The 17565-nt window shown below is 38.8% G+C and overlaps 1 protein-coding gene across 3 annotated transcripts; it reads left to right on the forward strand.

The window, feature by feature from the left end:
- The first annotated feature begins 1111 nt into the window (after window positions 1-1111).
- LOC114363705 (guanine nucleotide exchange factor DBS-like) lies at window positions 1112-17173 on the forward strand. Of its 3 annotated transcripts, none has more exons than XR_003656794.1 (9): window positions 1112-1265; window positions 3449-3634; window positions 4100-4291; window positions 5803-5928; window positions 7689-7886; window positions 8681-8892; window positions 10373-10541; window positions 12665-12914; window positions 14914-15046. XR_003656794.1 is itself a non-coding variant. In XM_028319504.1 (9 exons), the coding sequence occupies exons 1-9, from the start codon at window positions 1131-1133 to the stop codon at window positions 15812-15814; spliced, it is 1437 nt and encodes a 478-aa protein (XP_028175305.1). In that variant the 5' UTR covers window positions 1112-1130; the 3' UTR covers window positions 15815-17173. The 3 variants fall into 3 exon arrangements, 2 of the variants coding, with proteins under 2 accessions (XP_028175305.1, XP_028175306.1); XM_028319504.1 differs by lacking the exon at window positions 12665-12914 and adding an exon at window positions 15729-17173; XM_028319505.1 differs by lacking the exon at window positions 12665-12914 and adding an exon at window positions 11984-12014.
- Window positions 17174-17565: the final 392 nt, after the last annotated feature.

The following is a 17565-nucleotide window of genomic DNA, read 5'->3' on the forward strand; positions in this document are numbered from 1 at the left end:
TAATATATTTATAAAAACTTATTTGGCTTCACCTCTATATTCAATCTAATATTATAAATCTGTGCTATTCTATAAAAAAAAAACATGTTAAAGTTGACAACATCACAACACTGCAACAAAATTTCAAAAATAATTTAGTAAACAATAAATAAACCAGAAATCGTTAGGATATTGCGTAATAAATCATACACAGTTCCGTTAATGTAAAATTGACTGGATGTCCCGCCACCTGCCTCACATGTGAAGCTATTTTAACGGAAAACTTCGTGCAAATTACCAGCTGTGGTAGTAAGGCTAATGGTAATTGTAGACTACCACATCCACCTAATGGTTGTGTGGCCGAGGAATACCTAAGCAAAATATAAACTTTAATAAACCGTCACTTTGGCATTTACGCACGCATTCATAAAAGGTTTCGTGCTCAGCAACTTTTACTACTAGCTTTAATGCTTGGTGATATCGGATATAATATTTTTAAGCTAGCATTTTACGTGAATGTATTCCAAAAGCCACGAGATTTTACTAGTAATTTAAGGAAAGGTCAATTATGGCATGGATTAGGTAAGGTTTTAGTTGATGTTCTAAAAACAGGAATGAAATCGGTTTATCAATCTGCATCATAGTATTCATAGTATCACCTGCTCATAATGCATTTTACATGTAACGGCTGCCCCATAACCCATTTAGAAAAATCCTCTCATTGAAGCCGTAATCTTTAATGCATATAGTTTTATTGCCAATAAACTATGAGCTTTAACTGAGCTTTTATTACCAAGTGGAATTTTCAATATTTTTCCATATGTTATTGGGATCTCGTTGAATCCTTAGAACTCATCGACTATAATCGTAAACTTTTTATAATTTTATTAGGTAGAGACGTTAAGAATATATTATTTTTTATCAAGAGAGAAAACAGTATGAGGAAAGACTATTAATTTTAATAAAGCTTATGGTGCTAATTTATTCCTTTTAGCTTTTTAGCGTGTAATTATCGCTTGAACTACATGAGTATACATGATGTACATGATGGAAGGATACATGATGTATCCTTCCCGATAGAGATCTTATCGATCGACTAACGACAGGAATAACGAAGCTCGATGTTTACGTTTAACTTTCTCTTGTCGCAGATGGAAACGTCAGGAGGTTCAGAGAGCTCCGGCGGCGAAGATGCGGAAGCACGGCGGTCCCGGCGTGGACATGTTCTGGCAGAGCTGCTGCAGACAGAACGGGTCTACGTGCAGGAGCTGGGCTCCATCCTCAACGTGAGTACACCTGCCATTGACATAGTTGTGCTTGGAGGACATTTCATGTTCAGAGGTCTTAAGAGTATGCCCAAATGCATCTGTTCAAACGTAACGAGTCTATTTGTAAGAGCCGGGCTACATTCTCAACTTGAGTACACGTGAAATGAGCATATAGTGCCGTATGAGTAAAGATAGTAGGTACTACATACTTGGAGGACATAACAACACGTGATAATGACTGGTCTGAGGTTCAGACATCATAAGTGGTGAGAACGCGAAAGCGCATTGGATGTATTTTATAGAGCCATAAAACAAATTTATTTAAATTCACATGGTCCTGCATATTACATTATTTTCCGTGATTTCTTTTTTTTATGATCCATCGACCACAAAATCGATAAAAACGGTCATGATCATGTGCCACTATTTGCGATTCAATCGACTACCGACCGCAAGCTGTAATGTCGACCGTTTATTTATAACGTAGCCCCCACTCATCTAACTTTCTCACGAGTGTCAACTTCCTGAAATTCTTTAGTTTACCCAATTAGGGATGTAGAGTTCACATGAACTCGACTTTTACTCTTGAAACATATTTTAATGAAAATAATATAAATGTTAACTGAAACAATATACCTAACATGTACCCATTCATTGGGCACATAATGTTACGGTACATCTCAAGGGCAAACAATGTAAGTAGGCCACACATCAATTGATTACGTCACACTCGATTAGCTCAAGAAAAATGCATGGCTCTCCATCTAACGCGCCATTACGCGCTCTGAAAAGTAAATATGCCATTGAAATGTAAGTAGTGCGCATGCACCGGGTCCAGCGGGCGGCAGTCACGAACGCGCCGAGTCAATGCAAGCAGGTGCATCAGGCGCAGGCGCGCTCGCCCGCTCGGAACGATATGCGCTCGATCACTGCACTCTGCTGCAGTCTCTCAAACGTGTTTTACACTCCGTCACGCTCTGCACCATGAAATATGGAAAATATGACCTCCATAAATCTTCCGCGAACCTCAGCGTCGGCACCTCCTACTCCTGGTACTACAGAAAAAACGACAACCCCACCACACGCAAGAAGAAACGCCTCACCAGAACCGCGTCCGACTCAACACTCTTCAGCGATTATGCCAATCAGCTCCCGCTCTTTGAAAAAGAAAAGTGCCGGAACAACAAGAAGTGCAAGAAATCAGTTAGTGACGTGGGCAAAACTTCACGTGTCAAATACGATCCGCGGAATATCAAACCCGTTTACATGGAACCATTCACTGGAAACTTCTTTTACGGAAAACCACTGCCCGGTTATGAATATACAGAAAAAACTGAAGAGCAAATCACTTATCTTCCGGATTCCGATGCAGTTACAGCGTCTGAAGATAACACTGGAGAATCTCTAACTACAGCGCCGACTATTGTCGACGCGCCTGAATACGTAAGAAATCCTTTATACGGATGCCTCGAAGCGGATGTTCACATATCGACCCCGGAGTATTCGTCCACTACAGTTTCGAAAGACTCCCAACTGAAGTCATCCAGCTGCACTGAATTGAGGCAAACTATGTGCTGCAGTAAGGAACCCGAAGATATTTTGTCAGCCATACTCAAAGACTACAAAAGAATAATGAAGGAATGGAATCATACTATACAAGATCACTATTCTTCAATATCTCACTGCAGTAAGCGAGGTTCAACGATGTGTAGGAGGAGCAACACAGACAGTTACGTGCGGAGCTTACATTCCACATTATCATGCAGGAAGCCGAGCAAATGTTTAAAATCAATGACCAGTAACACTTATAATTCACGGAGTTGTAAACACTACCGAAACATCACATCAGAAGGTACGAAGAGCCAAAGTTTGAGCAGAAATCAGACAATTAACAATTGGTCGTCGACATTACAGAAGTTGAAGAGCAAGACAAAATTTTGGAAAATCGAGCAGAACTTGACACTGACAGAGTGTGAATGTTTGGAGACAATTTACGAAGATTACGATAGACGTTTGCAAGATTGGTGCGATGCAATAAGCCATTGTTCGACTTTGATTAGTTCGGTACTGATGTTGTTCTCTTTACCACGACTTTTTGTGCCTTGTCGTTGTATTTTCTTCTGTTAGAAAATAGAAAGCGTGTTAGTGTTGTCTCGTTAGTGTCAGGTAATTATTTTATTGAAAGTTTTTGTCTTTTGCAGGGCTACAAAGAAGAGATAGAGAAGCCAGAGAACCAGCACCTCCTGCCGTCGACGCTTGTGGGCCAGGCCGACGTGCTGTTCGGGAACCTCCACGAGCTCTTCACATTCCACCAGGACGTGTTCCTCAAAGATCTAGAACGATCGATATCAGCGACAGAACTTGTCGCGCTGTGTTTTGTAGATAAGGTATGGCCCTTTGTTATATGTATACGCACCCGTACTAGACATACTAAGCTTTTTAGCAGTTCTTTGTCTCGCAGTAATTACTCCCAAAATTCTGTGGTATGCAGAATGCACCGCATTTATAACAAAAAGTTTAGTCAAGTCGATTTGTTTTGCACGTCCAGGCACTCTTTCAAGAGGGAGATTTGCGACTTATTAGGTAAATGAAAACTCACGCACACTCACACACACACACACACCACACACACACACACACACACNAGTATCACGGAACCCTATAAATATTTCTTAGGTGTTTTCATTTTTCCACTGCGAGTCTGCGAGTGAATGTGATTCATTAACGATCAATTAGTACATGTTTGAAAGTTATAATTTTCACGATACTGATTTTAGTAGTTCGCTCAACTCTCATTTTCCCCGGTAAATAAACTCAATTAACGTATGTAATTTATTAATTTTGTTCCGCAGAGGGAGACCTTCTTCAGATTGTACAGTTACTATTGTCAGAACATACCGCGGTCGGAGCGACTACGGGAGACTTTGGTGGACACGCATCTGTTCTTACAAGCGTGTCAACTACGACTAGGGCACAAGCTCCCGCTTGCTGCTTACTTACTCAAACCAGTGCAGAGGATCACAAAATACCAGTTGCTGCTAAAGGTAAGAAACTAAATAATTGGGGATGTAACTTGGGGATGTAACTTGCGATTGTTCTTGCAGTGTACCGTTAGCAATTGATCTGTGTGGGAAAGGAGGAGACAATAGTAAATTTTTACGCCGTTACCCTTTTAACAAAGGCGTTAAATGTTTTATGCCTCGATGGAATAGAACATCTCATTAAGACAGTAAAATTGTTGCCTAGCCTGCAATTCTTTTACAGATAATAAAGGCTATGATGTCATGATAAGTCTAGCTTTTGTTACCAAGTAGGCTTGCATTCAAAACCTGTCTCAAATGTCAATTACTTTGGATAATAATTCCGAGCTTAACACTGGACGAAGGTCGAATATCGATTCAAGACCAGTTTGACCACTTGAATGTATAAAGAATGCATAGTTTGCATACCTATAAAATCCTAGTATGTAAATATTTTAAAATGAAATAATCATCTCACTTAAAAAACTGGTGGATGAAAATTTAAGCATTTATTACATGGCAAAAATATTTTATAATAACGTCTTATCTTCAGAACAATTACTTGTAGGTATTTTATAATAACGTCTTATCTTCAGAACAATTACTTGTAGGTACCTACATCTTGCAAAGACTAGACTCCTAAAACGGCTCGAATACTGATGATGGATGTTCCGATACTAATTATCTAGGATTTCGTAGAGGGAATAATAGTGGATTGATTTATACCAACAATTAATTGACATAATTTATAAGCTGTCAAAAGGCATAATTTTAGCAAACACTCCGAGTACAAGTCAATTCAATTAACCAGCGTTTTTTTTTTTCAAATTCAGAGCAATTAAAATTGAAATGTCAAAGTCCTCGGAAGTCGGAATAATTTATTTAACTCGGCTATAATGTTTTTTTTGCAATTAGAATTAAAAAACGCTTCTACAGGTTGCTGAAAAATGATGTGGTCTAGTGCTGAGAAGAGGCAGCGAAATAAACTCAAGTCATTATTGTCAGCCTCTATTTCAAAGGTTTACAAAAATATTGACATGAGATAACTTTCGTAAACAATACTACCTGGAAGACGAACCCGACGAACTTTAGTAAACAAAAAGAAAGTTTTGTTGCGAGTTCAGGGCATGTTCGCAGTTGACTCAACTGGCTCCACATCGTAGCAGATGAAGTCGACGTGTCGTCGAGACACTACTGGTTTCTTTCTATGTATTTCTATGACATAGCATCCGTAGCTAGCGACACGTCCTCTGAAAGTATTTCATATAAATCCATAGAAAGTGTGTGTGTGTCGCGACTACACGTCACCTTCTGTTGCTGTGTAGAGTCAGCTACAAACTTGCGTCTTAATAGAACATTCAAATGTTCTGGCCTGGGTTCTACTACCTCAGAGCAGGACACATGCTGAGCGGTCGCCATTTTTGGTTCTAACTCCCTTTTACTTATTCAAACTGTGTTAGTTTTATGTTTGAACCAAAATAAATGTTTTTCTTTCTTTCAATTATTATTACTGATGTGTTTCCTTCTCTCCTTAGGACTTGCTGCGGTATAGTGAGTGCGGCACGATGACGACGGGTCTTCAGCAGGCGCTGGATTGCATGCTGGTGGTGCTCAAGTGCGTCAACGACTCCATGCACCAGATCGCCATCACCGGCGTGCCTGTAAGTTACCTTATCCAGCTTTGAATCTTCGGTCTTTAATCATCCTAAGAGGTGATATTAATAGGGGATAGTGCTGTACTTGTGAGGATTGAGAATCACAATGTGTTAATTGTTAGAATCTTTTGGTAGTGAGAGCGTCAACCCTTAAAACAGAGGAGAGCTAGGCTGAGTTGCACCATCTTATTATGACTTAAACAAACGTCAAAATCTGTCAAAGTCCATACAAAAAGCACCGGTTAAAGTTACAGTCAAAGTACTTAAGTTGGTGCAACTTAGCCCTAGTGTACAAGATCAGACTTTAGTATGCTAACAAGATTTTTTTAGTGAACGCCCTAAACGTTTTACATCAATTCTAGTACAAGTCTTGACTTAATAAATCGACCGGCCTTTAAGCTAAAATAGTGGTCATTCGTCATTTTTGTACTTAAGTACTTGTGTAAAAAAATGAAATTTAAACTCGTCCATCAAGTATAAATTAAAATAACACTGAAAAAGAAACGGCTAACAGAATAACTTGTATAATAAATACCTAATAAATTATAAGTACGTTAATAAATTAGGTTAATCGTGATTTACGAATATTTATAATGTTACATAGCTTGGTTAATTGTCATTGTTACACGCGAGTTTAGGTTTGTAATTAAAATAATACCTATTATAATATTTATTTTGTAACCGACCCAACAGTCTTAGCGCATGCGATCGGCTCATAAGTTATATTTAATTGTATAACTCACTTTCGTTCATTATTAAGTTGTCGACCTCGTTTGTATAATAATATGTTTTATGAGTGAGGATATTAGGCTTAGTTTCTCACGCTTCGTAGCATTTGCTAAACGTGTTTTAGTCAAGGATCTGTAACTGCAAACTATATTTAATTATATTAGGAAGTAGTACTGTAACTTATTTTTTAATATAATACGTTCGCCTTTTCGTTGGAAAATTGCACTTACAATTTTATAACGTGCTTTAGTATTTACCTCAGTGTGCTATCAGTAGGCAGTACAGAAAAAAATTGTCTGTAAAGAAATATAATTTTCAATGACATCAAATAAAACAATTTTCTTTTTTTTTATTATGCTAACCACATATCATGTGTGTCAGTAAATAAAAGTGAAGAGACTGAGATTTATTTAACATTGCGTGATACCAATTCGTAGGTAATTGCTTCTAATTGTTTATAAATATTGAATTTATTACTCGCTGCCATTTTAAAATGGTCTGGTAAAGGAGTTTAGTAGGTGGTCTCTAAAACTATTTTTTTCAGTCTATGTAGAGCCATTTGTTTGCGGCATAAAGCTAGAAAAGCATGTTTACTTACAGTTTACCCAGAAAAACGTCTTTTGTTGTACAAAGGTTTCCTAAATGATTTCCACATCATCCGATCCTGCGTTGACCGCATCCAGGCGCTTCCCATGTACAGATAGCATAGCTCATACAACTGATGGCCGTTGGGGCTCAAAAGTTCTCAAGTGGCGATTACAGACCAGTAGACGTAGTGCAAGCAGATTCCCGTACCCGTTCCCACTTAAAATACCTTGCAAACAGATTCATTTATAGTATGAGGGACAAAATTTATGGGGCGGACGGGTCCGAGACCCCCGGTGGACCATTACTCTTTTTAAAGTCGCGGAAATCATACTAACTGAAACAACTTTTATAATGGGTTCAAACTACATCTCTGCAGGTGGACCTAAGCCAGCAAGGCGAGCCTGAAACTGAAAGAGCTTTTAAAATGGAACCAACTTATCTATCTGCAGGTGGACCTAAGCCAGCAAGGCGAGCTGCTAATGCAGGGCTCGTTCCTTGTGGTGTCCGAGAACAAGCGCGACCTTAGACTGAGGCTGCGCCCGCGCCGGCGGCACATCTTCCTCTACGAGAAGGCCATGCTCTTCTGCAAGCCGGCGACTAAGAACAGCCACAATAAGGCCACTTATCACTTCAAACATGATCTCCAGGTAGGTGGATAATGGATAGTCCACTTTAAAAAAACATCATCATTTCAGCATTTTCAAGGCGAGAGTGAATAGGGACTTGAAGGGCAGATATTATTATGTACCATCCTAAACTACATCTTACTTAACACCGGGTGCGATTGCGATCAAATACCTGCCTTGTCTTTCATAAAAAGTGGAGGCCTCCACTGCATAGAACATGGTGATGATAATTTCCATATTGACTGGTTGATAGCGGCCTGCATCCAGCGCCTCCTTGCTACCCTGTCTATCATATAACAATTCTACCTTAAACAACAACAAGCCGTATCGCAGAAAGTGTTAAAATTTCACAGATGTGTACTTATTTGTCATTAAAAAATAATGTTACTAATTTTAAACAGATCTGGGACCTAATATTAGATCTAGAGACAGGAATTATCCGGAAACATAGTTCGAGTCCAATTTGGTCCGTAATTTAGATTGAACTGTTGCTTTCTACGATACTTAATGGCAAATATGACATAATGCAGCTTCCTAGGTTTTGAGGGTTCAAAAGTTCAAAACAAAATGTCAAATTAACTACTTATTATAAATTCAACTTCCGACCGCCCACTTAATTATCTCTTCATGTTCTGCAATAGTTATGTATGTAAGTAATTCATTTTTTTACAAAAAATTTGGTTACGTGTAGAAATGCGCTTCTTTTTCCATTAGGCACATTCGACCTCGCCATTTAACCTTTCCACATCCAGCCACGAGTCGTCTCGAATGCATTTATTTCGCCATAGCGATTCACATTACATTTTTCCGCGCAGATGTCACAAATCGGTCTAACAGAGTCGGTGAAAGGCGACCCGCGCAAGTTCGAAGTGTGGAGGCAAGGCCGCTCTGAGGTGCACACGATCACTGCGCCCACAGTCGACGTGAAACGCGCGTGGGTCGATCGCATCAAGCGAGTGTTGCTGGATCAACTGAAAGAACTAAAGGGGGAGAGGGTGCGGCAATACGGGACTCAGCAGCACCACAGGTTCGTACTTTATCGAACATACCTACTTTATAAATACAACAGCACTGTTAACGTGAAACGCGCGTGGGTCGACCGCATCAAGCGAGTGTTGCTGGATCAACTCAAGGAGCTAAAGGGGGAGAGGGTGCGGCAATACGGGACTCAGCAGCACCACAGGTTAGTCATTTTTCGAACATACCTACTTTAAAAATACAATAGCACTGTTAACGTGAAACGCGCGTATGTCGACCGCATCAAGCGAGTGTTGCTGGATCAACTAAAGGAGCTAAAGGGGGAGAGGGTGCGGCAATACGGGACTCAGCAGCACCACAGGTTAGTAGTTTATAGAACTTTAACATATTAGAGTCCACTGTGGGTCCACCGCATCAAGCGTGTGTTGCTGGATAGCTTGAAGAACTAAAGGGGGAGAAGGTGTGCCAAGGCTCCTGAAAGAACTGAAAGAAGAGAGGAAGTGGTTATAGCACCACAGGTTTGTATAAGGTGATACATTCAGAAGAGAGAACTTTTCTCTCGACTCTTTTATAATTAAGTAAGAAGACTTATTTTACTTATTAAATTAAATAAATATTCTACAGCTACTGAAATAATTAGAGAAAAAGGTGTCTAACGAAGGTAATAATAGTAATTAATAGACATAACATTAATTAATGAAGTTAATTGCCTACTTTAGGTTTATTGGCCTTCAACGGCTTATTCTACCACCGAATTCTATGAAAAATCCCCAAACTCAAGGTAGTGAAAGGAAAAGATTGTAGCAATACAAGCCTTAAAATTAATTGTACAGAGCATGACTTCAAACGCTCCAGATCAGTACTATCGTGGAAATTATATGTTTTTGGGTAATGTAACTTATCGAGTGCGCTTTGGGGGTGCATGGGTTCAAAGATTTTAAAAAGCAAACATTTTGAGAATCGAGTTTTTCACTTTTTCAGTCGAGAATTCAGTCAAGTAGGATCACGCATAGCCAATGCGTGGTCCTACTTACTAGTAGGTACTCTTACGCTAAAGATAAAAATACATTATGCAGGATTACATAGTGTTTTGACATTATTATGCATATGTCAAGGTTTTACCAGTCTTTGTATGGAAATATAAAGTAATGACATCACGCTGCTGTATTTTTTAGACGTTAGCTGATGAAACTAGTGTAATATGTTTTAAGTACTTAAAGACGATTTGTAAATTTACATTTAGGTAGAGTTATGTTATTCAAGTTTGCGCAGTTGATCAAACTATTAAGAAACTGTGAAAGATGCAAATTGTTTTAACTTCAAAAGGCAGTTAGTTGATTGGACAATATTAACTCAATTAGCGGCATAGGCTTTACAAAAACTATTTCACGATTGCGGATTTACCGGTTTGGCGGTAGCGACTGCGAATGTGTTATTTCGTATAGTCTCGTGTTTGATCAACTACGCTAAAGTACCTAAGTACTTGAAAAATGGGGCTTTACATTCACTTGTCATTGGCCTATCCACAGAACACTAATCCAGGCCAACTCTTGGGACATGGGCCCGCCGACCACGCAAGCGCGGCCTCACGCGCCGCCCGTTAACCCCTCGCGCACCGCCTCCTGCGACATGCACGAGGAGCCCTGCTGGTCCAGTGAGGCGTCGGATGACGACGAAGAGGAGCCGGAACACGCGCCGGTATGTATATTTACCTACCACACTAGGGGTTAAAGCAAATTGACGTTTATGGCCGTATAATAATAAAAAATACTACTTTATCCTATTCTTTTGTTACTATTTGTATGGATAAGAAACCCCGAGTGCGTTTCCTCTGGGTTTTCTTTTTTTTTTGTAAACCTTCGAGGCAAGAGAACGTCTTAACAGGGTCTCTAAACGGAGCTATGAAGGCGCGTGTATGCTAAGATGCAAGCGACGAAAAGCAAGCAAATTAAGTCCAAATGTCGTAATCATAAATCGAATTAAACCAGATCGAGTCGTTAATCTGTGCATAAAAAATAAAAGTTATGACACCTCTCATTTCATTTCCTCCAAATGAAATATGCAAAGCATTCGAATTCGTAACTTATTTCTTCTCTGCCTTGCATCGCTTGCATCGTAGCTTACATGTCTTTACGGTTTGCTCTACTTTTTTATCTTGGCCACAGTCTCGTGGAAAGTTTGGCCTCGAGGATTTTTTGCAATAATAATTGTACAAACCTTGCCGCTAAGCCGTAAACTCATGGCCTAAGGGGTTAAAAAATATGTTAGTAAAATAACTTATCGATAAACTTGTTCGTTCGTTTGTTTCAGCCAAATGACGAGTAAAATGAAACTTTTGTTCATTAACTGTACAACATATTGAATTACATATTTATTTTTAAAACTATTTCTCGTGCCATTTTTGTTTCCCTTTTAGAATTTTTCCATTTGTAAAATGCATAATTTCTTCATGTGGTCATGATACTGTTCCCAATACTACTTATACCTACTTTTAAAAAAAAAAAATGTACAGTGATGAACAAAAGTTTTATTTTATTTTAGGTGGTACATTTTTCATTTTAGAATACTTTCATGGTTACTGGGGCCTTTTCTTTGTTTGTTTGTAAAGATTACAATACGAGCATCGATAATATCCTCCAATAGTACATAATCCAAATATTTTTTATTGATAAATATCGATGGCCGTATTTGTTAAAATTTGTTTTGTGATGTTTAGAGTCTAAAAAACTGAAAAATAATGATCTTTATTTCAATATTTAATAGGATCGCAATTAGGTATAAGCTATCGTATTATGTTAAAATACAATTAAAAGTAAATAATGAATAAATAATTACTGCCTTGTATGTTCTGGGACCGGAAATTTAAAAAAATATACTTTTAGTGCAAAAAATAATATTAATTAGCTGAACACGTAGAAATTGTAAATATTTAAAACTAACTTCACTTTGTTCTTTTCACTTCCAGTTTGTTAACTCTTCATAATTTATAGTTAGTTGGTAACTATAACAAAGGGTAGTTGTTTATAAATGTGTAAACGTTGACTATTGTACTAACAACAGTCAAGGGAGACCGGCGCTTTAGCGGGATAGCTTTACTAAATACGGGTTAGAGATTAATGCCAACTAATTTGGGTTTACAGTGATGAGTGAAGTGAAAACCGCTCTTATTATGTAAGTGTAAAGTGTATTTTTAAAGGAATGCGGGCTGAATAGTCACGGGTAGCGCATGCGATCGCTGGCAATCCGAACGCACTTAACGCTTCCCGGTATCATCATGTACAGAAAAAAATAGCAAAGAGGTGGTAGTGTCCCCGCGTACAATAAAAAGAACTTGTCGTACCTATATACCTCCCCTCACTTTTAAAGCTATTAGTTACCGCAAATTTTTAGGCTCGTATTATGAAACGAAGCTCAAAACTCGATTCAAACTCAAGCATAGATTCAAGTCTGTGATTGGTTCAAATCAAATATAGATAAGGAACAGGCTTGAATATATTCTTGATGTAAAGTCATACTTGAGTGTCCTTTCATAATACGGTTCACAATAAAAATTAATAACGTCCTGCCCCAGTCCAAGATTCACGCCGTCGCTGCCTAATTAATTTAGCAATACCACCAATCATCGCTTGTGATTAGTTCCTTTAAAATTTAATTAGACACTGGCACTGAAACTTGGTTTATTTATGCACGCGGCACCTCACTTTTAAATCCTTACACTTAACTTGAGGTGACAGGGTCGGCATACAAGATGGCGCTAAATCAAATCGCCATAGTCGTTAGAGGTTCCAATGGCGATTGTTTCAAGTTGTGTTGTTCAACAGGTGACGGAGGCCGTGGGTCTCAACGGTACCATACACAGAATGGTACAGTTCTTTTCCGTATCGGGCTCCGCGCAAGCCACATCCACGTTTTACGTATCACAGTACTGATAATACCTTTACAAGCTAACAGCCGGTAGAGGCCATGTAAATACAATGAAAGAGACTGATATAATATCCAAAGTTTTGTAACCAAAGAGTTTGACAACGAACGTGGATATTTCAGTAATAATTGCCGAACATTAACTCTCGTGTAAGTCATTTTTGTTTGTTATGTTACTCATTGTCAGTGTGCTTTTTGGTTTACTTATGCGCTTGCTTCATTAGGATATGTTATAAAGTCAATGTATTTATTTTATTTTTATATTTAACTGTCTATCGTGTTACATTTAGAGTCATTTCAGTTATTTTAGTTTATTTTATTTACTTTGATTCAACACATTCAGCTTGTAAATTATTTCTGTCTGTCGCGAATTTGCAATTAATGGAAGTTTAATATCTAAGTATTTTATGGTATAGATGGCGTAGTAGGTGTTGATGAGATATATTTTAAGCCTCTACTTAACAAAACACTGCGTCACCGGATTGTGGAGTTTTTTGCAGCACGCGTGTCTGCGCACGGCTTGAAATACACTTGAGAGCACATCAAGTTGACAGTTGCACTGAAAAATTCGCTCTTATTTCGAGTGGAATAAGAGTGAACTCAAGGTTAACATGTTAACTCTGACGTGTTGTTGTGGTATACTGCTCACTGCCGTCGATGTGCAAACAATCGCTTACGCCAATACTTACACGTGTGTACGTTTTCTGTGAAAGATCAATATTTTCAACTCTACAAAGACTTATTGGATCTTGGGTCACTAAAAATATTTAAAAATTATTAACACTTTCATTGCTGACTGTACGTTTTAAATCTTAGGTACTAAAGGTTCAAGTATCCAAGATCTGATAGGTTTTTGTTATTTTCAACATTTCTTTTTACAACACGATTTTCAGCTTGATTCGAATATTTGTTATTTTGCACTCGTTTTGGACATATGGACGTGTGAATCTATAACTGTTAGAAAAGTGTTTAGTGACAGACTTCCTACTCTCAAAAACAACTCTCTCTCATAGATGACACTTTCGACTCTATTTACAAGAAAATATTATAAGTATGATATGTAATATGTAATTCCACTATTCAGATAGATACAGATGTTATTATCGAAAATATTACATTTACAGCTTTTGTACATAAACATCGTATAAGAAATATTAATTTGGTGTTATACGAACTCGCTTTCAACTAACATGCATGGCGTAGCAACATCTGCCAAACTGATTGGAACTGCGTGGAAGAAAACAACTGCTAGGAATGTATATTTAGTTGATATGACAACACTAAACTCGCTTCTCGAAGACTAACCTAACCAGCATGACGATTTTCAAAGCAGTTTGAGCAGTGGTGATGGAACGCATGATTTGATGTAAGCTAATGTGATTTCTAAGGTATTCTGTAAAGCTAGACTCACATTTATACTCCATTTGAAACAGTAGACGAAGAATGTGACTCTAGCTTGAACAGTTATGTGACAAAAACAATAATCACCAACAGATGTATTTCCATAGTCAATTTTTTCATACAACATAAAAACAAATACATTCAATGAAAGTCAACATGCATTAAGTACATGCTAGAAAAGCCAATGAGCATACAGTTAAAACTTTCTTAAAACTCATTATTCTCTCTGTGCTATCTCTACATATCCATTCACAACTAGCGTCATGTAGACTTCAATAGGCATGATGACAGATTCTGGGATTGTAAGATTTTTTGATAAAATACGGAACCCTAAAAAAGATAAAATACTTACTTTTAGTTGACTAACAAGTTCCATTCCATTTATGACTCTACAAAGTTAGGTGGGTAAAAATAACCCACAAAATCTGTAGCAAATCCTGAAATTGAATGTAGCTCTCAGCCTAACAATTTTCTTACAAATGTATTACATACAAAATTACAAACTATGTAAATATTGTTTGCATAGAGCGTTCTTGAGAAAGTAAAAAAATCTCGGTGTGAGTAAAGAAATAATTTTTAACTGTTCTATTTTTGAAATGCCATTGTTTAAGCCGCCAAATCTGTCATCATGCCACTACTCTATTACCTAGTGAAAATCTTTAGTATCTACAAACTTCAAACTGCACGTTCATGGCTTCTAGCACTCAATGCTCTACCGCGAGTTATAATGTGTTGGGGTGGGGCGCAGGCGGTGGGGTGCTCTCTGGTGGCGCTGTCGGACTACACCGCGGTAGGGGCCAGCGAGGTCTCGCTACGGGAGGGCCAGCACGCCGAGCTGCTTAAGGTGGGCTGCGCTGGCTGGTGGTACGTGCGACTCGCAGGTAAGACAACGGTCAATAGTGTGGGGTGGGGCGCTCTCTGGTGGCGCTGTCGGACTACACCGCGGTGGGCGCCAGTGAGGTGTCCCTGCGGGAGGGCCAGCACGCCGAGCTACTCAAGGTGGGCTGCGCTGGCTGGTGGTACGTGCGACTCGCAGGTAAGACCACAATGTGTTGAGGGTACTCATCTAGCCGTGTAGCATGTAATGCATCAGATACTGTATCAAGTGAGTAAAGCACGAGCCCGCTGCGATCTGCTCGCGCGTGGTTCGCCGGGAGATCGCAGCGACCCGCGTGGCGGTATCACTGCGAGCACAAAGGCGGATTCAGGAGCTCGCAACCAGATACGCGATGACCGTGGACGAGCCGTACTCACTTGAAGGTTGGTTACGTTGCATGCTACGTTACGTGCTACATGGCAGGTGAGTGCCCTGCCTTGGGGTGGGGCGCTCTCTGGGGGCGCTGTCGGACTACACCGCGGTAGGCGCCAGCGAGGTCTCGCTGCGGGAGGGNTTCAAACAAGTTTGTTTGAAGCGTCCTCTAGTTATGATTCAACTTCAATGGGCGCCAATTTTCTCTTGCTACACTACAATACTACAGTTTACTAAATAAAATTCCCATTATTCCCATTTTGTGCATTCGCAAAGTATAATTAGGCACTTACAAGCATGATCTCTCTTACCAGGAGGCCACGGCGAGGGCTGGGCGCCGGCGGCATATCTCGACCAGCGCAAGACCTCGCGCTCCTCCAGCCGCTCGCACGACCACTGAGCACCAGCGTCTGCTGCCCTCGACTCCTCCCGCGGCCGCAGCCGGCGAAGACGCACCGTCGCGTCGAAATGACACCCTCGGCCAACTCTATCCACGGATTCCACGGCCTCATGCCTTATTGTCATTTTGAAAACGACATTTTCCACCATTACACCTCTTCAAATTTTGTGGGCACTTAACCCCCGTTACGTTTAAACTTGTTCCTATTTCCAAATGCCTTGTTAACCCTACACTTGTAAATTTATTTTCATTATGTTCTTGATTGTACATTTTATTTTTTATTTGTTAATGATTTGATGTTGAAAGCGAAGTGTAGCTAGTTAGTAAGATTAACGGAAATTGTACATTTTCGTCACAGAGCAAGTAGACGTTTCGTTAGTATAGACAAATTTTTGATAGAATTCGAAAGACGCACGACAGTCTCTCGAGCCAAGTAGCGCGAGGGCTTGTAGGCGAGGCGTTGACGTCACCCCCCACTTGTTGTTAATGTCGAACAATAATATTTGTTAAATGTATGTAAATGTTGTTCTAAAAAGCTTTATTGTAAATTAGTGTTAGCATAGTCCCGAGTTATCGTTACGTGCGAGTATCCAAAGCTATGTAAAGCGTAGGGCGTTGTTGAGTAGTCGTGACTGTTCATATGTACTGTACATACATTTTAATTTAATTATAGTAATTTATTTCGATGCTAGACGAGCTTTCGGTGTTTGCGTATCAATTTTCCATGACAGTTACTGTGGGTATTTTTTTTATCCAAGTATTAGGGACCTGTATTACATAGCCTGTCGTCGTAAGCCATGTTTGTGTGATCGACCGTTCTCATATCATATCTTCATCAAATCTTTATATTAGGTATATTATTATTATACAATTTAATGCATGAGTGCTGTTCGAAGTTACGAGCAAAGCGTGTGCAGGTGCATTGTTTTATTGCATATCTTATATTATATCGTGACATCTTTAAATACATATGTATTGATTACAATTTACTAGTCGGGATCTTTTACTTATTTATTTATAAAATCGTGTCATATTCATCGGGTGCATATCAAGCATTCTCTATTGATTTAAGTTTGGTGTGATTTTCTTAAAGGAGTTGTTTATTAAATTAGAATTCATATGGAAACAATTTATTCCTGTAAGTGCCTGAGTAACAAAAGATTAAAATATTATGATATGTACCCATTTGTATATTTTTTCATATTGACGATTTTTTTTTCGACTTCGCTGCATTCTTTTTGTGCCACAGTACCTGTTATCAATAATAATTTGTACGAAACTTTCTTATCATTAATTTATGATTTGTAAAAAGTTATGTCCATTGAAGCTGACCATAATTACACAGTATTTGTCCATTTATTTTGTGTTTTATTTGTACCATTTTCATTGCATATTCAATTTATTCGTCTTTTTATTTTAATCTGCACCTTATCGAACCTTGAGCAAATCACTTTGTATTGTAGTTGAGTATCTATCATAAGCTTGCATGGTAATTAATAAAACGATTCATAGCATTTCGACAAAGTATTGAAAGTCACCATTGACCACACCATCAAAAGACCGTTTCACTATTCCATGGACAAATGGTTCACATGAACAAAAAACAATAAAATTTAACTCTACAGTAGACTTTACCAATATATTATATACCTACCTTTACACAATGTATAACGTGTATAATCTAATCGTATCTTACTCAATAAATAAGGCTTTAAAATTTCCCATTAATGTCCGGCTGAATAATCGGTTGA

This window comes from Ostrinia furnacalis, unplaced genomic scaffold (assembly GCF_004193835.3).
Source record: "Ostrinia furnacalis isolate ACB-3 unplaced genomic scaffold, ASM419383v2 OfSCF7237, whole genome shotgun sequence".
Taxonomy (NCBI): domain Eukaryota; kingdom Metazoa; phylum Arthropoda; class Insecta; order Lepidoptera; family Crambidae; genus Ostrinia; species Ostrinia furnacalis.